The sequence below is a fragment of the Diadema antillarum genome, unplaced genomic scaffold, assembly GCF_040938485.1.
Source record: "Diadema antillarum isolate AM-2024a unplaced genomic scaffold, OU_Dant_1.0 seq00000131_RagTag, whole genome shotgun sequence".
Lineage (NCBI taxonomy): Eukaryota > Metazoa > Echinodermata > Echinoidea > Diadematoida > Diadematidae > Diadema > Diadema antillarum.
In genome coordinates, this window is record NW_027271209.1 from 262,650 (window position 1) to 287,939 (window position 25,290).

At 38.3% G+C, this 25,290-nt stretch overlaps 1 protein-coding gene across 13 annotated transcripts in view; it reads left to right on the forward strand.

Moving 5' to 3' along the window:
• Positions 1-15,067: 15,067 nt before the first annotated feature.
• The window catches only part of LOC139727452 (anoctamin-4-like), a 127,451-nt gene continuing 117,228 nt past the window's right edge, over positions 15,068-25,290 (forward strand). For all 13 annotated transcript variants that reach the window (XM_071638408.1, XM_071638409.1, XM_071638410.1 and 10 more), the window contains exon 1: positions 15,068-15,345. In XM_071638408.1, the coding sequence (XP_071494509.1) occupies positions 15,279-15,345 (67 nt within the window). In that variant the 5' untranslated portion in view covers positions 15,068-15,278. The remainder of the gene's footprint in view (positions 15,346-25,290) is intronic.

A 25,290-nucleotide genomic window follows, 5' to 3' on the forward strand; every position in this document is an offset into this window, starting at 1 on the left:
TTTAAATTCACTGAGATAAGCATCTGTAATACTATGATTATTCATGTAATCCTTATAAAATGGTGCCTGCCAGTACATCCACCTGACAGCAAGCCTGGTATTTGGCAATGTTAACAGAAAAAAAATTAAGGTATTCAAAACAGAACATTGAAATGGATGCTTTCCAAAGTGTTGATTGACGAACCATTCTGGTCACTTCATCTACGGAGGTTCATTCTTTGTTTGAATACGAGTTCCATAAATTGCTATGTTGGGCAAGCTGATGCATTATATCGCTCTGAATTGAGTGAAGTGCCTAACCAACTGAGAAAAATGAAAGGTCATTTGTACCCATGTGCACATGAGCATCTCCGAACTGGCTTATTCTTTACATAGGTATAACACTATGCAAGGGCGGGCTTTGGTAAACTGAGACGGCTGTCCGCAGCACTCGGGATTCGAGTTGATTCGCGAATCAAACTAGAGTTGATTGTCTTTGCGAAGGTCGACCATCCTTGTTTGAATACTTGATTGATTTCAGGTTGCGCTGTAGATCAAATTCGAGGGCAAGCCAATTTTATTTTAAAGCACCTCGGTTTTAGTGTTATTTTTTATCAATAAGCAGCCATATTTGTGAAACGTCTCTCCCTCACTTCACCCCCCCCCCCCCTTCGCCTCTCACTCCTCTTCTCCGATTCCCTCCTCCTTTTTCTACTATGACGCATGTCTATGTCTATTGCATTATTGATAGCGGTATACTACCGTATATCCCCCCCCCCCCCCAAAAAAAAAATACAACGGTACCCTCTACAACGATAACTTTAAAAATAGTGAATCAATCCAAACACAATTTCAGGGTATGAAACTATAACTCTTTGCCCAATTTCTCTGTGACCCCTTAACCAAATTGAATGGGGTTTTCTGCAAAATAGAGCTAAGATGTCATATTTTAAGACCTTGAAGTAGCATTTAGACGGTTTAATCATATTGGGTGTTATCAATGCAAAAATCCAATTGTAATTTTTGGGACATACTGTATATTATACACCGTGTGTCCGCCAATACATGTATCTTCAACTATGATACATGTAATACATGTACAACTTGATAACGTGCAAAAAGCTCAAGGTATGTGGAGTGCGCACTCAGTTGTCCAGACGAGGAAAATGCATCCGTTAGCTTATGCGTGTTGTTAACCAAACGCTTGTACAGTGATGTAAATAAAGTGCAGTTAATGCAATTGTTCTATATTTTCTGAATGAGACGTAGGCATATCCTTCTCCTTGAGTTATTTGTGTGTGACTTAGCTTTGTGTAGTATCTATCTATCTATCTATCAATCTATCCATCTATCTATCTATCTATCTATCTATCTATCTATCATGATTATATCAATCAATCTATCTATCTATCTATCTATCTATCTATCTATCTATCTATCATAATTATATCTATCTATCTATCTATCATAATTATATCAATCTATCTATCTGTCTATCTATCTATCTATCTATCTATCTATCTATCTATCTATCATGATTATATCAATCTATCTATCTATCTATCTATCTATCTATCTATCTATCTATCTATCTATCTATCGATCCATACATACATAGACATCTATCGGCATCTGTATCTCTGTCTGTTTAACTTCGGTTTGGTGACGATTATACATTATCATTATTTTGTCTGCTTTTGTGTGATTAAAAGAGAACTTTATAGAGGGTAACGTACTACAGAACCGTAATTTATAATGTATACACACCATCATGACACAAGTCTTATATAAAATACACAAAAGCGCAAATCCCTCGTTCCCGACCCACTCATATTATTGTACAGCATCCAGACAAACTGCCGTAAACAGGCGCGCCACGTAGTCCCTCCCCACTGTGGCAGCCTCCCACTCCACCCCCGCTACCGAACGCTTGAAATCAGAACAAAGCCCGACCATTTGTTTGCATCCATTGCGCAATTATTTTAGTGACGGCCAACTTTCGAAACGATGAGCTTCATTTCAGAGCCAGTATGCAGCAAAACTACACAGTGAAACCATGCATCCTGACAGCACATATTATTATCATTACACATGACCGAGTGATATGTGCGTCGAACTTCCACAGGTTGCATCGAATCACGCAACTTGTTATTTCAATGAGAACGGAATTACCCAATCACCTATGTCTGGTAGGCCGAAACTTTATCATTCATGTCATCGATAGTTTAGAGTTTCAAATTACAAGAAAGAGTGAAATTTTATATAAAAGAAAAATAGAGTGTATTTTTAGCTTTGATCAAGTTGAGACATAATGCCAAGTACATAATTAGGTACCAGGAGCCAAAGTTCGTGAGTTCTCTAAGACCTTCTCGAATTTCTCAGAGTTTATAAGATAGTTCGTCTACCCCTGAGCAAGTCCAGATTGGCGTAGGCGACCCGAAACGCGACAATTTTCTCTTTCCACTTTCCGCTCCCAAGCCCTGGTACAATTCGAGTCATTAATGTGTGACTATTCGACGTTCAACACTACACTGCCTGTGCGTGAAGTGTGCGTGGGCACGAAAATAGCATGCCAAGTCCAAGATGCTATGACAGTGAAAAGTCAATACAATTTAGATAGGAACAAGCTAAAATTTACCTTGTAACTTAATGGAGAATTCAATTATAAAGAGACTGAAACCATATTCATTATACAGGATATCGACAACCATTGTCAACCCCTTATTCTGTATGCAATTTTACTTTGTGGTGATGGTCTTAAAAAGAAAAGACAAATTCAGCTGTGCAACGGTTTTGAAACGAATGATGAAACAATAAAATAAAGTAAAGTCTTTACAATATACATGATAGATATCATGTTGTCACCTCCAAGGCATTCATAAACATAATTATCAGCATGCCAGTAATTCGTTTCGAAATTGTCTATTCTGACACTATACTGTCAACGGAATAACTGCGTGTGGTAAAGTCGGTTACTCACAAACTTGTCACATTCTGAAGCATTTACAGGATAACTTCGATTTTTCTTTTCTTTTCTTTGCTTCGTCTTTAGACAGTGTACAGACACTCGCTGGTAACCAGTATAGGGTCTTGTATCTCATCTTTGTCAAACATTGTTAAATAATGCCTTTATCAATATTAGAAATATGGTGATATTAAGCGAGTTGATGTGTGCTATCAAAAGTATGCAAGTGGTGTACATTTCACTTCTGCAGATTGATATCAAGCAGAAAATTACGCGTTTTTATTTCACATTCTTCATATAATTACGAGGTGTATACAAATTGTATGTTTGAGATGCATAATAGTGTTATGCAAACGCTACAGAAAAATGTTTACCCATTCTTGAAATTCTTTTTTGGCAGGAGAGAAAAGACATTCTTTACAAGCTTGCTTTTAAGTAGGTTCCTTCATATTTCTTTAGCATTCATTCTCATCTTCCGACTTCCATAGATCGACCACTATGTTTTATATGTTTGCAATATTCTATGTATGTCTCCTAGCTGGATATCATGTGTCCTATTTCATTTTGTAATATTATGCCTCCTAGCTGGATATCATGTATTGTTCAATTTTGTTTCATTTGATGTATTTTTTTTCATTGAGAAATATGAAATATAAATTGAAATTGAAATTGAAAAAAAGACACTGTTAGGGAGATTTGAAAGTGCAGTCTATAACGCGTTCCAATCGAACGGTTTCGCTGAAAACTGTCGTTCTGTCATTCATCATTCATGAGTATACCGTATACTTATTCTATTATCCCATTTTGTATTCCCTTCTTCAGCTGTTTCACCCCTTTCCTGTGCTTTCTCCCCTGACAACAATAATTGTTGTTCTGGTTGGGCCTGGAAGAACCTCGGAATCAGTAAATGATAATTAGCAGGATTTCCTCCAATGATTTTTTTTTAAAATCTCTTGCCGTGCAAACAAATTGCTTTCACAATAAATCTCGTGTGCAAATAAAAATGTTCCAGTTTCGACGTACGCGATGACCTTGGCAGTATTGTACAAAACCAGGCTATTGTACAAAACCTGTGGCAACTAATCAAACCTATGAATTATTTTTAGAATTTGTTACACAGTGTAGTGTACCTGTCATTTATTTGTCTACATAATACTGGCTCCCTGACATTTGCTGCCGCGACAATACTGATCACACGGAATATCTGCACGTTAAGCCAAATGTAATTTCTATACCCACAAACTACAAAACCATATCCAGGGAGGTGAGAAAAATTTCTCTCACTTCCCTGCCATAAACCTAATCCTAATCCTAATCCTAATCCTAATCCTAATCCTAATCCTCACATCAAACTAAACCCAAAACCCTGTCACAATCCTAACCATAAGTTCTTGGAGAAAATAAGACCGGAGCAATTGTGGCAGGAGCAAAATTAATGTCGTGTCACCCTAAAGAACTGCTTTGATAGATCATAAATCAACTTAAACAGGTATGCTAGTAATCTTTACGATCAATGATGAAGCGGACCAATCAAAATGAGCCTATAGATACGTATGTTTATACTATAAATGAGAACTACAGATAATAACTTTTGCACTTGAACATCTTTAAATTGGTTATGGTACATAGTTACGTGAGGTTGGGATACGTAATAAGAATAATTTCAAAGTGTAAAACAAATCACAGTGAATAAGGATGATGACATACAGTAGCTTCACCATAGGAATGCAGGATTGTGTGTTTGTGGAAGCAGAACAAAAGAGAAAAGCGTGCATGAAATCTACATATATAATGAAGTTCTTAAGCAAGTGGTTTTGTAATGGATAACATCGTTACATTACTTGCATTTCATCATCCTTGTCCAATGTAATTTGTTCTGGGTTTTTCAGAGTATTGGTTTATCCGTGTCAAGGATTACAATAAATTCCACAGATCTATACATAGCACTATTGATTTATGTACTACCTGATGTGAAATCATGAACATTGTCTGGAGTTCCCCTTTATTAAATGCAGCCGACGTCTGCACGTCGCAACAAGACAATGTGGCTCATATGACGTTGTGGCTTTTTAAAACGGTTCACCCTTGTGCGTTCGCACGGTGGCGGTATTCTGAAAACGGAGTTGATCGACCGCAACGGATGCATTTTGTTTATCACCCATCAAATTCAGACAATCGATATGAGTCAATTTTCTCGTTTGCTGTCGGCATCCCACAATAGCCAATCTATCAAATTGTCATTTGTCTTTGTCCTTTGGTTCTTGGAGATGAACATTTCAAGGAATGCCGTATGAGAAGGATCCCAAAGAGGCTTCACCTTTTCGTAACTCATTTAGCAATTTATCTGAGTTCTTGATTCAGTCTTGGTCCTGTGAGCCATTTATCAACGTGCTGCCACGAAGTAGCAAAAGAAGAGATGCAGATGAAACAGATGGTGTTCTACAGACGGATCGACAGCCAGGCAGACAAACAAAATGACAGACATACACAGACACAGACATCAGGACAAAGACAACCAGACAGACAGCTCTATAGACTACGACAGATTGACAGATACATACATGGAGAGATGCATATAGAAAGCAAACATTACCATTCTCTGTTCCCAATGGTCTGAAAAGTTATTGAACTACCGTCGCGGTTGTTGAGTGAGGAACTCCTGTGCAAAATATCACCCTGTCGGGTATACATGATATGGAGGGCCCGACATTTACGATGGCCCGGTAGCCCGGAACCACTAAAAATTGATGTCGGGCCACCCAATTTCCAAACAAGGTTTCCTTCTCATATAATAGTCCGATCGAGCAGCTAAACTTAAAATGTAGGTTTCATGTTTCCTTTTATTTCAGGCTACTACATTTTCTTTCATGCGAACAAAGTTCTATTCCAGAGATTTTAGTGGGCCATGATAAAGGCCACCAGAGGAAAAGCAAAACAAACAAACAAAGAAACAAACAAATAAACAAACAAATAAACGAAGAAACAAGAAAACAAACAAACAAAAAACAACAACACAAAATCAAACAAAAAAGGAAAAGAGAGAGAGAGAGAAAAAAAAAAACAACAACCCGAAGTTAGTGTCGATCCCTGGTGTGAAAATTATGTAGCAGAGCCTGACTTTTGGAATCGTCTCTCCATAATGAAGTTGATGTATCTACAAGACAATGTATGAATTAACAAGGGGGCCATCATAGACAACAGACTTCAATCTTTCAAGGCCAGAACATTCGGCAATCATGTTGCTGCTGTCACTGTTGTTGTTGCTGCATCAGGGTTACATGCCGAGACAATGTCACATGAACTTGGCACAATAATGACGAATTATTCTCCTTAGTCACGAAGAACTTTTGTTGTTGTTTTTTCGGTATGTTCAAGTTACAACATACACAGTCATCGAGAGTCAGGAGGTATTTTAACCTCTGACTTAACCAAAAGTTTGTCGTTCGGTTGGAATCCTTCGAAACACTTAACGGGAACGCAATATCAGCATGGCTTTTTCTATACATCGTCAATACCACTACTCCCCTATAGGCACTTCCTACTACTACCAATACATGTAATGCAATTATACTACTTCTACTGCTGCTGCTGTTGCGGTTGCTGCTAATAGCGTACTGCCACTGATATAAGGATTATGAGCGGAAAACTCCATTCCGTGTAATAATAACCCAGAAAGGAATTAAAGAGAGAGAATTCTCATGGAAGTACATGTATGTTTTCTTCTGTTAAAAGTCAAATGCGTAAGTGTCTTTTGCACCCATATACACCACACATCACCCACCATACATCACCAACAAAAAGAAGAAAGAGAGAGAGAGAGAGAGAGAGAGAGAGAGAGGGAGAGAGAGAGAGAGAGATTTAAAAAAAAATCAGACACTAGACCCTGTATATGGGAATTTCAAAAAATTTAGACCCCAGATTTAAAGCGAGACGCCAATCATCTGACTTGAATAAATTTCACACAAACAAAATGTAAGACGAATCATTTAATTCAAATATGAAATAAAAAACAACGACAAATCTCTATAGGAGACGTAACACTTTGTTTGATATTGTCATATTTCATTGAAACCGTGAAAAAGGTCGGTTGCGTTCACATACGAGCAAAGACGGGATTGGTAAAGATGTTTTCTCGCATCTGTCTAATTGATTTGCTGCCCTAAAAATATTTTGAAGTTATCCTTTCGTCTATAATTTAGCGACTGAAACTCCCTCCTTCAAAAGACGAAAAAAAAAAGAAAAAAAAAGAAAAAGAAGCGAAGGGAACCGTAGGCCCTGTAAGCTTGAATATCATCCCTATTGTCAAGCTAAAAAAGTTCATATGATTAATCCGCCAAACTGTATTATTATCATAATATTACTAAAACAGGAGTGTTGCCATGACGTCATGACAAGAGTTACCCACCAAAGTAAAAGCGGTAGGCCCTTATTATGTATATTCTCATCAGAAGGAATACTACATAAAAAAGGAACTCCCTTTCATGGTCCAAGTTTACTATCCTAATTGTAGCCCAGCAAACTCCTCACTTCGCGCAGTAAGTGATGCTCTTGTGTGACTGGCAGTCCTTACATCATCTATTTTAACGGTAGCGATGGCAGGATCTTTACGAGGATATTATCACGCTATCAAGTCAACAAGGCAAATGCCATAATGTGTCTCGCCCATTCGTGTGCAAGAAATTGTATGCGAATGGGATATAACAGATTAAAAAGAGAGATATAAAAGATAAAAGAGATATAAAAGGGTAAAAAATTATGGCAAAAAAAGAAACGTGCCATAAAAACTTAACATTGGGCCCTTAAAGTTCGTTGACCCCTGCCTGTGACCTTCGACCTTGTGGTGACCATCCACTTCCCGAGGGACATCTACCATCCAATGGATCAAAAGTTATGACCCATAATAGAAACGTGCCATAAAAATTTAACATTGGGCTCTAAAAGTTCGTTGGCCCATGCTTGTGACCTTTGACCTTGTGGTGACCATCCATTCCCCAAGGGACATCTACCATCCAAGTTTAGTCACAAATGGAGTTATGGATCAAAAGTTATGACCCATAATAGAAACGTGCCATGAAAACTGAACATAGGGCTCTTAAAGTTCGTTGACCCCTGCTTGTGACCTTTGATCTTGTGGTGATCATCCACTCCCCAAGGGACATCTACCATCCAAGTTTAGTCACAAATGGAGTTATGGATCAAAAGTTATGACCCATAATAGAAATGCGCCATAAAAACTTAACATTGGGCTCTAAAAGTTCATTGACCCCTGCCTGTGAGCTTTGACCTTGAGGTGACCTTCATGTATGGTAAAATGTGAAACTTCGTCTGACCCCTCTTCCCTCGAAGTTTGATTGCAATTGAAGTCCAGAGTAAAGAGTTATTGAAGTTTTTGTAGCGTTACGGACAGACGACGCGTCGTCTGTCCGTCGTCGCGACGGACGGACAGACGCCGCAGGCGATCCCTTAGTCTCCCCACACCTCCGGTGGGCTCGACAAAAACCAACACCAGAGAACGCAGGTATACAGATTCGAGACCTACCCAAACCTCCACATTACAAATACGTTAATTTCTTGCTTTATCATACAGAAGGAACCGCTACTTACGACGTGGGATGCGGTGTTCCCACTATCGTGCGATCCATTGCGAACGCCACGATTGGACATTCGTAACTGATCGTGGAAAATTTGTTGAACTCGTCTGAAATTTCACGTTTGGATACGAGGTTATGCGAGACAATACGTGTTGGTACGCTTGAATGCGATATGGTCACGATTGGTCTATTTCAAGCAATACGATCTGTCACGATCTGGTCTGCCGTTCAAATACGATCCGACAGGATTGTCCTGATTGAGTTCACGATTGGTACCGATTTAACATGACCATTACGGTCAGGATCCCCGATCTGGTACGTGCAGCAACGTACTGATACGTTCCAATACGAATACCGCGAACCAATACGGGCTGCTGAGATAAGCTACGATATCTTTTACGATCGGGATCAGAAGCGACCCCCATTTAAGGCGCGATTGGACCCGAATGGGAATATTATAGTCCGGCTGACGATGGATTTCATTGTTTCCCTTAAATTATGCAGAGTGATTAGGCCTATTAATTTTATCCGCAACCATTGATGATGGCAAGGCTTGACAGGTTGACGATGATGACAACGTAACCTTTCCAGTATTGCTAATGACGATTATGTTATCAGAAAGAAAGCAGCACCCAGGCCAGCCATAACCTCAGATATTCCCTCTTCTAATATTAAACGTAAAGAAATTAATAGATTATTAAAACGATGTGCTCACCCTTCCCCCTCACAAAAAAAAAATGAAATAACGAACCCAAATACATAAGATCAGATGATTGCCCCTCTTCCCCAGAAAAAAAAACAGTAAGACAAAATGACCTTTCTCTCCAATACATGAAGAAAATAATTATAGAAGCTAAGAAAGAGGATGGGATCATTTTGAATGTTATATAACATAGTATTATGTGTTATATACGCTCGATATAACAAAGTTGGCCGAATGGATAGTATTGCTTATGTGTTCGATTTCATATTCGCAAAGTGTATGTATCATATGCCTTTTTATTTCAAAATGTCGTTATCTCATGGGTTATCAAAAGTTTGGTTTATTCGGCTTGAGTTAGTGTTTTACTTAACAATGTTTAACATAACTGATACACACACATAACAGAAAAGTGACTCCCTAATCAAAACGATGTCACTTTTTAACAAAAAAGGAGGTTTTACGCAAAATTATTTCGCAGGGGTATATTGCTACACTTATTGAATAACTAACTGTGAAAAATAATAAGAGTGATCTTCATTGTCATAATCATACGAGTGATCTCACATCCACGACAATGGTCACTTTTACATTTGCAGTAATAATGAGGGTTGAAAATAATCATTTTCCTCTAAAACTGTGCTCTACCAAACATACAAAAAAAAAGACATTGAAAAGTGTCAAAATAGATGTAAAGGGGTCAAACGATGGCTGATGAAACAACAACTCTTAATTATACACAAATATCAGGATACTGCACCCCCCCCCCCAAAAAAAAATACTCTGTAATATACTTTTAAAAATTAACCATTTGCCTTTGATATGTACCCATTCAAGCACGATTCATTAAATTATTTTCATCTTTGTACTGACGTTAGTCAATACGTGCAGACATACAATTGCCATTTTATTTTTGCTCATTTTTTTGTTTTCGTTACAAAAGTTATCCCATATCCTGTTTTGTGTGTCTGTATAATGGTTATAGCAACCCATTAATGAAAACATCATTAACATACCGTATGAAAACATCTAAAAATCTGTAATACAGCTTTCATTTTATGAAATCATTAAAAAAATTATTTTGATAATGTACATTAAAAATTAGACAATTAAACCCCACACCGTCATACAATTTACCGTTTGGAAATAATAATCTAAAGATGCAGGCTACCACCTATCAGAATACAAAATAAATCAATTTATGAGTAAAATAAGGGCAAATGGGCAAAAAATGATAATTGTTATAAGCGGAAGTGAAGTGAAAAAGTCGAGCCCGATCAACACGATTAAGAAGCACGATTAGAAGAGATTTGCTGCGTTTGGATACGATCCTAGACGATCTGATGCGATGATCACGATCAAAAACTAATCGTGTTAATCGTAGAAAATTTTTGAACCGTCCAAAATTTTCCTACGATTAACGCGATTGCCACGATTGACCTTAAGATCTAATACAATCTGATAAGACCATCACGCTTGCTGCACGATTAAGACCACGATTTCAATCGTGGTGCCAATCGTGATAGTGGGAACCCCGCTTAAAGTCGTTCATAAAACCTCATTCACGAGTGAACGTCAAACGCTATAATTTCTTTACATATACATCTCACAATGAACATGTTACGAATATAGAGGCCTAAATGTGTATGATGTCAGTCATTGCACAAAAAGACAGTGTAAATAAAACCACAATTATAATGTGGAGGTACTATAGTACATCTACTGTATATATCCCTTTGGTATAGCAAGAAAATGATGCACAAGTGCTAGAGTATTCAATGAAGACTAATGATGTGCGTAGAATATACACAGGAAAATAATGAACCTGTTAAGACATTGTATTATCAGCATAATTATTAATTTTTGTCATTGTCGGATTCTGTAATGTATTCAAATGATATTTTACCATCAGCTTTCTGCCAGCCAATTTTTATCAAATCAAAATATTAGATGTTACCTAATTGACGCAAGTGTAATCAATAGAACAACATTATATCAAATATATTCATAAAACCATTAGTGATAAAAGACATCCTGCTTTTATCAAAAGCAACATCTAAGGTTGTCCTATTCAATGGGCGATTTCTGTTAGGGAAATAAGAATAAATTCTTCATATAAAAATATCAAATGTACAAAATACCCACAGGATGAGACACTTTATACAAGCCTAAATAACTTTTGGCTGTAATTAGGATGATTTTTATCATCCGATAGTTCATTATTCCGAAACACACAAATTCCGTATACCTAAATATTCGTTTACCCGAAAATTTGTGGCGTTATTTCGAAGATTTGTTATTCCAAAGGTTCGTTAGTCTGAAAATGAAATAAGGTTCGTTATTCCGAAGATTCGATAGTCCGAAGTTAAATAAGGTTTGTTAATCCGAAAAAAATAAATAAAATAAAATAAAGGTGAGTACTAATGAATCTTCGGAATTACAAACCTTATATAATTTTCGGGATTACGAACCTTCGGAATAACGATCTGTAACCGTAAATTATGTGTCGTGTGAATAAGATCTGCTTATAATGATTTTGAAAACTACATACTTAACTTTAAACTGCTAATTATGCCCCATGGCTTGTATGAGGCAGGAACGAAGGTCTTCCACTCTGGTCTGTTCGGGTCTTTTTTTTTATTCGGACACTTCTCCATCTCATATTCAGATATTTCATTTCCTCACGTACTTACATACTTTTTAAACAGAGGCAGATCATTTCGTATTACGTCTCCTAATTAAAGACAGATATAAAATAAAGACAAGAATTACTGCGAGGTAATAGTAAATCAAAAAACGACAAAGTAGAATAATTCATGAAAATGCTGTACAAACAACGAAACATAATCCAGGGAGGTTAACATGACCCCCTGCTATCCTAGGACAAACCTTTATTTTCAATGATCTTTATTTGATTTCTTTTAATACAAGCATAATATTACATTAATCAGAAATATTCACTTATATATAAAGGAGTCGAGTGAAAATTTCAATATGATAATTTGTTTGAAAAAAAAATAAATCAGTAGCCAAATTCGTCCCCGCCTCAATTCCACAACAGCCCATTCACACACAAATACACAGACTCCTAGTAAACTACCCCCACTCTCACTCTCTCCCCTTTCTCTATCTACGTGTATATATCTCCCCCTTTCACACACACACACACTCTCTCTCTCCCACACACACATGCACACCCCCCCCCCCCCCACACACACACAGACACACACACCATCACCAATACAACATTATCATGCCGTGACAAGATGCCTCCGCCCCTCTTCCGGTTTGACTTCCGTTACCATGGCATTATGTTTGATGCATCATATAAGAATTGGCAACGCGAGCCTGCTTGAACATGTCAAGAAAAATCAACGACCGACCTCGGTCACGTGGGTATATTCGACATACAAACCCACCTATAGATTCATAAAAACGTGTTTCGCTATACATACGTGTACTATACAGGATATGTGCCTGACCTGTCTTTCGAGCTTGGTTAGAAGAATAGAACTCAGAGCCGATGAGAATGGATCGTTGTCCAGGCAAGGTTAGCCTCACATTTTGTTTTAAGAGCATTAACCCTCGTTGGCAAAACTGCGAAACTCTCAAACAGCAAATCAAATCAAATAAACAAGCAAGCAACCAAGTAAACAAACAAACAAACAAACAAACAAACAAAAAACTAACAGCAGTACTGTGTGAAAGAAGCATTATGGAATAAACATATAAAACAGAGAATATTCTGATGCCAAATTTAAATACACCTACTTTTTTTATTATTATTGAAAAAGTTCTCGAAAGGATGACCCGCCATTTTCGTCATCATAATCATTCAATTTTGTTTTAAATGGAATGTGCTTTCAATTTCGTCCCGGACACTCTGGAATGTGCTAATGTTCATTTCAATTTCGTATTTTGTCCATCAATTTTGAAACATTGTTATTCTGCTTTATGCCGCTTGTCAACAGTTTTCTTCAATAGAAATTCAAATTCGGTGGTCATATCTTTAAATAGCTGAGTGCGGGAGTAAAACCAATTTTGTTGGTATCAGTATTCAATTTCGTCAACGCTTAACTTGAAATTGTTTCCCAGATGCTGTTATATTTTATTTATATTTTATCTTGATCGATCGAATATAAGGTCTATTCATTACCTCGCTTTAATCATACATATAAAACACATTTTTCTTTCAAAGCACCCACCCACTTACTTCTATCCACTCGACCGACATATAGAAAAGGCTGAATATCTTTTTTACCTTTCTTTAGTATCGAAAAGGCCTATGTGTAACACTTGACGAGACGAATTCAAATGACAAAATAATGATTTTGTTCTAAAAATGACGAATTTGAACCCAGAATTCCTAACTGGTTAAGCGGTAGAGACGAATCCTATAGTGATAGTTGACTAATCTAAATAATTGTTTTTGAAATTTACTTGACAAAAACGAATAAGAATGAAATTTGATGACTTGAACCTAGAATTTGAAAACAGTAAGCTTCTCATGCCCAGTCTAATTAAATATTGTGAAATGGAATGATGAGACTACGAGAATAAGTGGAAGACCCTTTATTTCTTTCGTTGTTTGTTTTGATTTCTTTTCAAGCTTAAAACATATCTTAGCTAATAGTCTGGAGGCATTCAGAATAATTATTCTGTATAATGTTATTTCTGTTGTAACTATAATAGCATCACGAATCAACCACACCTTGATCACATTTTGTAACAGATCTATGTCATGCATGAAAGAATGTGAATTTTCGTTTTTAGTTGTTTTAAATATCTTATAAAATCATATCAAATCAAATCAAACTATTGACGTAGAAAGAAACGCGCCCTATAGTTTCGATAACTGTTTCATAATGAATCATGCACTATACTATTGACTATTCACGTCTGATATCTATACTATTCTTGTTTTTACGGTCTAAATTCCGTTATTTCAATTTCTATTTTGAATTTGAATTTTGAACATGTTTTCGTCGGAAATGAAATAAAATAATGATTTGACTTAAATGGAATTATTTAATAGAATGTAATCATGTTGAATATCCCCTAACTACCGTACTAATATTCTATACAATTGTGTACTAGTTCGTAACAATCCTTTGAACGATATTCATGTTCAGTCTTGGACGAGAAGAACATTTAAGAATCAGCTCGCAGAAAACATTAATGTTATTACAATATATTGGTGATGTTTCCATGGTAACAAATTGCGAGTTTCCCTTCAACCCTGGACTTAGCAACATTACGGTATATGGAACTTGGTTAATGGAGAAAGAGGGGAGAGTGGACGGAGAGGGAGGGGAGAGAACGGGGTGGGAAGAGAAAGTGCAAAAGTACTTACTCCTGACAAATCACTAATGTATTATGATGAGATTTGTGATGGATGTAGCAAAACATTTAAATTTAGTGTCAGAGAGAATCCCATGAAATATCTCGTCGCACATTTTGATGAACGGTACGGACACTGATAGGGGCCTAGGAAAACTCACAAAGTTTCAGGTGTCAGTCAACAGCGCGGGAGAGCAGTTTTGATTTAAAAAAAAGTACATAATATCTTTCTCCGACTAAAATGGTACATGATCTCATGGAGGAAATGCGGAGGCCAGTAACAGCCGAAATTTTAAAGTTCACAGGAAAAGGGCAAAGCCATGTCCTTTTTTTTTCTTTCCGTGTTTGACATTGAGGCTCCAAGCACGCGTGGAGTAACCAGTCTCGGTGTAACCACCATAAACAAGACCGATCGCAGCTTTAGTTAGGGTACGAATCGTCAAGAGTGGGTAGGCACGGCACCACCCACGCGCGTCAGTAGGGACACAGCTCCACCGCACCACACCGTGCCGTGTGTCCGCCCAAACAGTTTTTTACGAAGCCAGCTTCAGCTTGTTCGCAAGACCACTGTGGACCAGTTTTCACACTTGGCCGAAGTCCTGAGCGAGTCCACTCTCCTCGTGGTCAGTCCCGACGTCGCTTCACTCCAGTGGCTGGTGACCAGGTACACCTGAAGTGGTAGACGACAAGGTGATCTGCCATCATGTCGCGACCAGATCGTAAGGGCTACGAATCCGTCGAAGAAGACAATGGTGCTCCCGCTCCCATCGGTAAGCATTAACACTACGGTAAAGCTATAACCATTCGTGATCAGTGTGTCGTCTGCAACCTTCCAGCTCCTAGCGAAACGTTATGTGCTCAGCACGCGTGGGTCTTTGTACGGAGATAAACACTCAAACTTAACGCCATCAAATCACCTTATAGTGGTTCCACATTGTCTAAATGTCGTGCCAAACTGTACAAACACAGGAAGAGAGAGAGAGAGGGAGGAAAAAAACAACACGCCGCTATGCTATGATCTAGGCAGTGCTCTCTGTGCCAATGTTTCGAGTTTGCATCTGGTTTCGAGCAAGCAAGATCAAATCTGTTGTTCCTGTTTAGTGGTCGAAAAAAGGGTGTATTGATGCACAAAGCAGCTTACAAATACACGCCGCAGACATACAATGCATGCCCCTGGTCGAGCAAAATACTCTGCAAAAATACCCATTATAATGATATGAATGCTCGTTAGAGTATGATAGATCACCCACAAGGAAACATGATTGTATTCTTTTTGTAGCCATGGTTCGTCCATGTGGGATGGGAGCGTGTATGTGGAGAGGGTTACAAGTGTATGTTGGTCATGTGAAAGAGTGTCACTGCTGATGAGATTAATACAGAGTAACCTGTTAGCATTATCATGAGTCCATCTTTGCGAGAATGTATTATATACTCCAAGGGGTCCATGCTCCAACTATGGGGGAAGTCCGGCTGGGAAATTCAAGGGTTTGAAACCCATGCCACCTAACTATTGGCTGCATTTCCAAGCAGCGTCAAAGTCAGTGTTAACATCTTTTGTCCCGGAGACAATGGAGTTGGGCATAGTAAGTAATCCAGTCTGATTAGACATTACCGAAACAATGTCAGTCGCAAAGGCCCAGATTTAGAATGCACGTCGACAATAACTGGTGTAATCGTGCGTACTAAGTGTTTCCATACGAACAGTACAGCAGGAAATAGATAAAACAAAACGCACACAAAAAACTCTCTGAATCACACACACATATTTATAATAATATACGCAAACACATTGACACAAACAAAAAACCCTGATGCTGGAAATGATAGAAATTATGTAGATCAGTGAGTTGACTGTTTCCGAATTTGCAACTGGTGCGTATAAACTGTAAATTCAGTTGCCTTCAGTCTGCAAGTGCATGTTGACAGCGTGGCGGTTTTATGACAAAGGGTGATTATTATTCCTGTATCGATCGAGCTGCTGCTCTGCAGACGACTATTTGTCTCTGCCTACGTAAGTAGCCTTACGACTAGTCTTCCCTGAGACCAAGGTCGTTCCCCCCGTTTCTCGCAGGCCACTGCACAGAGATCTCGAACGGAAAAAAAAGACGCCTAATTAACATCACTGGCTAAAAATATACGATACAATGTACAAGTAATAATAAGTACATAAGGAACATACAAGCCTATTAGAGCATGACATTCGAATATGTGATAGATGATATTCAGCACATGAACATTCTTCCTCGCAATGCGACAAAATTAATTGTCACCCACAGGAAAGAAATTAGACTTAACGGATACACTTATCTTAAATTATAGTCAATCATAATTTAAGATCATGAGACAACAGGCATTCTATATAATATGACAAGGCTTCTTCGTATCTTTTTAACGTATGCATTTGTCTGTCGGTCTATTCCATTCATTAATTCATTTATTCATCTATTAGTTGTTTCATATTTTGGGATGGGGCCGTTCATGCTTTCCGTTGAATCAGGAGCTCAATGTTATTATACCCGACCTCATTTCGTTCTTGCACTCTTAGTTTTTTTTCTTCTTCTTATTAAGAGGGAAATTTTCTCCTCGGAGGTATCGAAACCCTTGATATTATCATACAATATACGACTAGGCCTATATATAAAGTGAATTTCCTCGTGGCTTACATTTGTTTCTAAATAAGAAGTGAATTAAGATATATGGAAATGGTTTGTACAAGCTTTGCATCACGGAAATAACCTAATACATTGTTATAAAAGCATCTAACAAAATGTATAGAAAATTTATAGAAAGAGTTAAAGATCGCATTAGAATCAGTCCTTCTCTAGATTACCAGGTGGAGATCTCAGCTCTTTTTGCCAGCCACGTACAGGATATGATTTGAAGAGGCGTAGGGAATGCTATGGAAAGCTGGGGGTGGAGGGAAGGGGAGGAGGAGGGGGTTGTTATTTCGCCTTTTCCGTTATTCCCGGTGAATTTCCAGCAGGTTGCATGATAGCTGCTCGACTGGTTGACCGAAATAGACACTTGATTTACGCAATAACGATTGATGGGGGGGGGGGGGGGGGGGGAGGGGCTTTTCAGGAAATGACCCTGAAAATGTATACCTCCTTCAATCATCGCACGTGACACTTCCATGATTATGAAATCAGGGTCAGGTTAAAGAAAATTGTTATTCTAAAGTCCGTGAAGAATGGGATCCAAGGAGTGCTGAAGCTGTGTGATATTGGCTGGCGGACGTTACATAACCCTTGCCTATATACACCATCATTCAGCCGTCACATTCACACATTACTTTGATCCAGGCTGAATGCACGTCCCAAATACTCCTTTACACGTAATACATTGTACGTTCAAATTTTAGATGATTTTACAAGAAGCGTCTACTTCACCTCGCTGATCTCCAGATATCAAGAGCTTAAAGGGGCTGTATAGTTTTTGTTGAGACCTAACTTCAGGTTTTCTAACATTTTTTGATGAGATAATGAGAAACCTCTTAATGTGAAAGAGAATGTAATCCCAAGAGGAATCCAACGTTTATTTGACGGAAATTAGTTTTGAAATGGTAGAGATAACCAAAACAGAGCAATCCTATTAAAAGGTGGGACCCACGATACCTTTATTTTACTTTGTTATTGGATGTCTCAGCCATTCCAAAACCGATTTTCATCAAATAAACTTTTAATTCTTCTAAGAATAACATGCTCTGCATTTTTGTATATGTGGTTTCTTCGTATCTCGCAAAAAGTTAAAAGCCCAATCCTCATCTCCACCAATACTTTACCATCCCTTTAAGAGAGGATGATCTCCCACCATGATACCCTGCGAAAGTTTTAGCATTAATTTCAAATAATTTCCATGCCTTTCATAATATACACTCCACTCCCCTGGTTAATTTATGTGATTCATTTCGGCATGAAGTTGATGATATTGTGAGTTTTATTCGCACTTTTCGAGAATATTACAACTATCCCTCTAAATGTAGCTTTACAATAATTTACTTGTAAACCAGATCACAACTCAATGTCATGCCTTGATATTATTGGTGACATTATCGTTGACACGTCGATTTCAGCAGATACTCTTGCATGTAGGCCTATAGAAAAGTCACGAATGTGAAGCGATATGAGGAGATAATACGTGCAACAGACGATGCCTTTACGTAAATATCAATGGTAAACTATATAGATAATGTTGCACAGTTACAGAACCTCATGGAAAACTTATTCTCAACGATAATAACTTTGTTAGCGATCATCCATTCTGTAGCATTTTATTGTGCTAAATCATGGCAATAAATCAGAAAGTAGGTGAAAGAAAGTGCTTTAAAAATGATACAAATTTAGTAATTCAACTTTCTTTCTCTTCAGGATTGCCAATTTACTTTGGTCTTATCCTTGGTTGAGAATTTTTGCCACAAAGAACACGATTGGAAAAGAGAATTGATATGGGATTTAACTTCATAAATTTTTCATTTTTATGACAATAATCATCAGTCAAAGTCCACGGATTTCCCTTGAGCCTGCCAAGGACGATAGTGGAACTGTATCCATCCACGAGGGAATTGAATGACGTTCCGGAAGTCCAAAGTCCCGGTATGTCGTCCGCATATCTACCACATTTGCCAAGCGGAATTTGCTGAGGACGACGATTAAAGGTCTCTATAGAAATTTAAAGTACACAGAGAAAATTACTCCAACGTTTTGTAGTTTATGTCGCAGTCGTGTATAGACACATTGTGATTACTGATATCAGTTAAGGTGTAGGCGGATAATTCTACAAGTATAGCCACAAGACAATGAGCAATAAATTAAGTGATTACAGCTCAAATAATAAATCTCCCCGCACCCATGCATTGACGTAATAATGCGTGCATGTTTTACAGAGCACAATCTCAGAAAGTGCTCTCCGATTACGACGGGTAGGTACCTATATTCCTCCTGTTTGACACAATCTCATATAACTGCTCTGAATGTCTCGAGTGTGAAATACGATTTTGATTTGAACTACATTCTGCTGGATTTTCAGCAAACTCTGTGGACCGCCAGATACTTGTGTACCACCGACAGGAAGGATTGGCTCCATCGAGGTATAAATCCAGGACGTGGGATGGCTCAGCTTACATACCCGTGTCGATATTGTATATTGTTAGCCTCTTGACATCCTATCTTACGACTGTACCAGGGAGGTGGGAAGAGACTGTACATACCCAGGGAGGTACTCTTCCCACCTCCCTGGTTCATTTTCCTTCACCATGCTGTCGTATGGTATACCCGCTCTGAGCAGCAATGATTTGATTACGCACAAAGGCGAATACGAAAGATACATTGTATCGTCCGAAGTGTGAGAGGTTACAGTAAATTGAGTGAAAGTTACACCATGGAGCTACCGTTGTAGCTCCATTTTACACCAACGGTGTGCTAAAAACGCGAGCTCCAGTAGTTTCTATAGCACCGTGGATGGATGTGTAGGTCATTATAGGTCTAGTAGGTCTACACATTAAAGGGATCGTATAGTTTTGCTTGACACCTAATTACAGGTTTCTAACATTTTTTGTGTGTGAGATAATGAGAAACCTCTTATGAAATATGAAAGAGCATGTAATTCTATGAGGAATTCAACGTTTGTTTGATGAAAATCGGTTTTGAAATGGCTGAGATATCCAAAAAAGAACGTTCGTAATAAAGTGTGGGACCCACACTTTATTATGATCGCTTTGTTTTACTTTGTTTTTAGACTTTTAAGTCATTCCAAACCCGATTTTCATCAAATAATCTTTGAATTCCTCTTAAAGTGGTATGATCTGTACTACATCATAAGTGTTTTCTTGGTATCTCGCAAAAAGTTAAAAGCCCAATTCTCGTCTCCACCAATACTGTACCATCCCTTTAACGAGGAACAGCAGTGTGCACTGCAACAGCAACAACGGCAATGTCAACAGCAACCACACAAAGGATAGGTTTATTATTCACGACTATATCAGCCGGTATATATACGCATCATCATTTCAAAATCTGTTCTCTTAAAACTTTTAGTTGAAATGGATTCGTGCAAAATTCAGGGGTCAAAAGAAAAGTGCAGAGATCTATCAATAGATAGATGGAGACATCTATCAATAGAGATCTACCAGTAGATAGATAGATTAATAAATAGACAGAGGGAGGGAAAAATTGGAGAGTGACAGAGACATATAGAAAGATGGATAGATAGATAGATAGATAGATAGATAGATAGATAGATAGATAGATAGATAGATAGATAGTTAGATAGATAGATAGATAGATAGATAGATGGATAGATAGAGAGAGAGATAGATAGATTTATAGATATAGAGAGATAAACAGATATGAGATCAATTACCGCTAAAACCAGCCGTCGACGATGGACATCAATTAACTACCAGTTAAATTGCACGCACTTCACATTAGAAAATATGCCTAAATTGCAAACTCTCGTTGCCTAATCCACGACTGAACCCTCTCCATGCATGTGAACGGGGCATCGCTTCCGTTGGCATTCGGTGGTTGGTGCCCATTCTGCATGGCATGGCAGGTGACAGTCGTGTGAAGCGCCAAGTCAGTGCTCGATTTCTCTATGATTCATCTTTAAAGGGAAGATCAAGGTCATTTTAAGTTGGATTTGAGTCCACAAAGTTCATTATATTATTGTATATACTTTTTTTTTCAATTTATTGATTGACATATTGGCCTCCATCAACGTAAATAAGCACGAGTGTTTTAGTAGTATAATCATTGCCATGATAAAACAATGGGTGTACTGGGCTGGATTTGAATCTTTGGATCTCCTGATTTATTTTGTTCGTTTGTTTGTTGTTAAGTTGGACACTAAACATTTATACTGGCCACTTTTGGACTGACTATCGGAAAGCATTTTTTGCTCTCGTTGTCACACATACGAAATGATCCATCTGTCTTTACGTCAAGTATATTCGGTTTAATCAGTTAGATACTACAGTCAAACCTGCCTTAGCGGCCACCTCTCTATAGCGGCCACCTGTCTACAGCGGCCACTGAAAAATCCCCCCGAGAGAAAAGCCATGTTAAAGACCCTGTGTATAGCGGCCACCTGTCTAACGCGGCCAGCGGCCACAAATTTTGTTTCCCGCGGTAGATTTTAACCTGTCTATAGCGGCCAAAAACCCGATGGAGCCGTAGCCGAGCTGATAATTCAGGGTGTTTTTCTGCTTTTTAACCGTGCCAGTCATTTCTGGGCAACATTCAGTGATCGCCACCGTTGCATTCATCACTTATTCAGTCACAATAATGCACTAATTCATGACTGTGCACATGCTACATCTAGTGTACTGTGCAACAATTTCATAAACACCGGCATTGTTCTATGCATGATACACACGTGTGCATACGTACACACATAAATGTACATACATGTATATACAACGATGATACATGTACATGTAGGCAATGCACACAAAGTTGGATTACCTGTCTGTAGCGGCCACCTGTCTATAACGGCCGCTTTTTCCGTATCCCTTGGGTGGCCGCTATAGACAGGTTTGACTGTATATTGTACATCCTGATGATCACGAGACCGTCGTAAAGTGTATAGTACTTTGTATGTTCACCGCTCGAGAAGTCACCTTTATTTTTCGACAGTAAACGTATCTACGTATATGCGACGCTCTCTTGATGCTTACAGCAGAAGTTGACTCGTTCCTGTGACACTTTGACAACCCTGGTAATAACTATAATAGAATATACAGACTCATAAAATCAGCTTGGAACAAGAGGAGATGGAGATAAAATCTCACAAAGTTTCACACAGATTTACACTGCATGGTCTGTAAGAATTCATTTTTATGGTCCAATTGACACCCTGCAGTATTGGCCGTCTAGTGTATAACATCAATCGCGTGCCTGGTACAATATTTACCAGGTAGAAAATACATTCGAATACTCAGTACTGGACATGACGTAAGACTCAAGATGATAAGAAAAAACAAATAATGACTTTGATGATTTCATCACTCACAAATTAAAGACACGGGATTTTGATCTGATATGACACGATTCGATTTGATTTTATTTGACGTGATTTATTTATTCCCTGTATGGCATCATTTTTGCCAGGAGGTCCACCGATATTCAATTAATACATCATAATATGATATTCATGTGACAGACATACACTCTAAAGGACAATGCAGCTATACGTAATCTGAGCCAACCCTACTTTGAGCATTTTAGTTAGCAAACCAATGTCCGTGTCGTATGAGTTGGTCTTGATTGCAATCATCAAGCATAAACGGAGACATTTTTTGTCAATAACGTGTATATTATTTTCACTCCGAATACGAGGTATACTCGAGTATTGTTTCTCTCAGAATTAGAGAAAGGGTGAAATAAATTTGACTGAATTATGGTACTCCTCGCTTGCTAAACACATAACATTGAGCTGTCAAATCTGACGTGTGTTGCTTGCTGTAGTCCTTTCAAGAAGATAATTATGTGAGCATGTTTTTGACAATACTGTTGCCTGTCTGAGATCCAAGTAGTTCCAATAATGGCCTAGCCGAAAGAATGTCTATTTGTGTGTTTGTTTGTTGTTTGTTTTAAGCTTAAGGCATTGAAATGACAAAAAAAGTTTCTGCCTGATTTTTGTCCCGACCCCTTCAAGACACCATACCTTTATACACAGAGAATACTTACTGCATTTATAACATCAAATTATAATGATGATAATAAAAAAGAACATATACTGCGTATCAGTCATCTCATCTTTCGGAGGCTCCAGTTTGATGGCGGACAGAGAAATATACAATTTGACAAACAGACCGGCAAACAAAAATAAAATACATCCGTGAATTTGTATGCGTATACATTCATACATACCCACGTACGTAATACATACATACACATACATACATACATATACGTATACACATACACATACACGAATAGGTATGATTGATTATAGAAACATTGACCTGTAAGAGGCCTATTACTTCGAGAATTAGTGCAGCCTTACAACATTAAAATTTTCTTTTATTGCGCTTACCATTTAGGATAACTTTATTGTTTTCACGATTACAGTTACACATCCACGATATCGCAACATTTATTGTCTCACTCGCAAACTTACTGTTCCCGGGTCAGTACTGCCTTAAGAGTGTCTCCGTTCGTAGACTAGCAGTTGCTGTGGAACACGTTCCGCGCTCTCTCTCCGGTCTCCTTCCTTCCTGGATCGCCTTGCTGCCAACTTCCGGGGTCAGGCCATGTGTTCGGTTTGTTTACATGGTAGGGAGTGCCACGCCCACCTCTAAGCAGCTTGCCGCGGCGGTTGTACTCCTGCAGCTACGGGCTCACAAGCTGATACACCCTACATTTCTTAGCGTATGTTTTATCCCTTTGGTCTATAGAAAACCTGGAAACAATGTTTTATCTCCTCTCATGAACGCGCACTCGATCGAAAATGCATCACAGCTTTCTCCAAGTACGACAAGGAATATCACAAAACATGAACAAAAGAATTCGGCTATAAACTTGCATTCATTCACATTATTTCTTAAAGTGATCATCGTACAGATTTTAATTTCGTGCCTAAGCTCGTAATATTTTCTCGTTCGTTTTTGGCTTCTTTTTGCTTCGAATTGAAGGCCTTCTCTGCATCGTAAGCACTGACCTGAAGATGTATAACGCACAAAGATTGCATTGCTTTGTAAACGGATAATTGGGCTCCCCGTTCTACAAAGCACAAGCAAAGACCCTTCGGCCCACCTTCCTGTGTTTAAAGAGATGATATAATCAAGAATTCCTGTGGGTAACTCAACCAGAAAACCTAAATGTGCGTTAAAGCAACTCCCATTGTCATCTTACGCAATGAGTTTTCTCAGCTTATCACGTGTAATTCAAATTGTGAGCACGACGCTGTCCTCCAAGCGTGTAAGATTATTGTATTAGCGTATGGGTCACGACTCGAATGGACTACAGTAGAAATTTGTAGCTCATAATCACAAATTGTTGTTGCTTTGTACATTTCCACGTACTACATGCCCTACATTAGGGATTCTTCTTTTCAATGCAGCACTCGAGGATATTTTAGGACTTTTTGTGCTGAAACTTTGGAACCTAATGTCGTGTGCCATCATTATTTCTCTGAATTAATGTTATAATCCATGATTTCAACAGGAACATTTCACAAGGAAATCGATGTTGTCGAGATTAAAATGGGTGCTAAAAATCCTCATGAAGTCAGTGAGCATGGGAGATTATCATACCGGTCTCGTGGCTATAATATCAGTTTTCATGAAGTGTAAACGTAATTATCACGTGTCTCATATCTCAAAGCATTGATGGTGGGAGAGTAAGAACGTAGTAGAGTGCAATCTACTAGTATGTGTTCACGAATCAAAGTTGCCCTCTATACTCTCTTTCAAATTTTGCAGTCATAATGCGCAATAAGTCGGTGCACCGCCCTGTCTCTTTAACTGTGTATGACAGTCATGATATACGTCCTTTTGCCGTGGCAAGGTGACTGAGTTTCAAAATGACACACCAAATAGAATTCTGAATGGCATTTCCTGTCATGTGATGCAAATTATGTTGTTTGAAAGCTCTGTAGTGTAGTCACTATGTTCAACCCAATCACCCACCATCTTTTATCGCATGGTGCCCAGGTGGTCATTATGGCCTTTGCCGTAGTAGACAACAATAACAACTCATGAAACTTAATGGGACAAA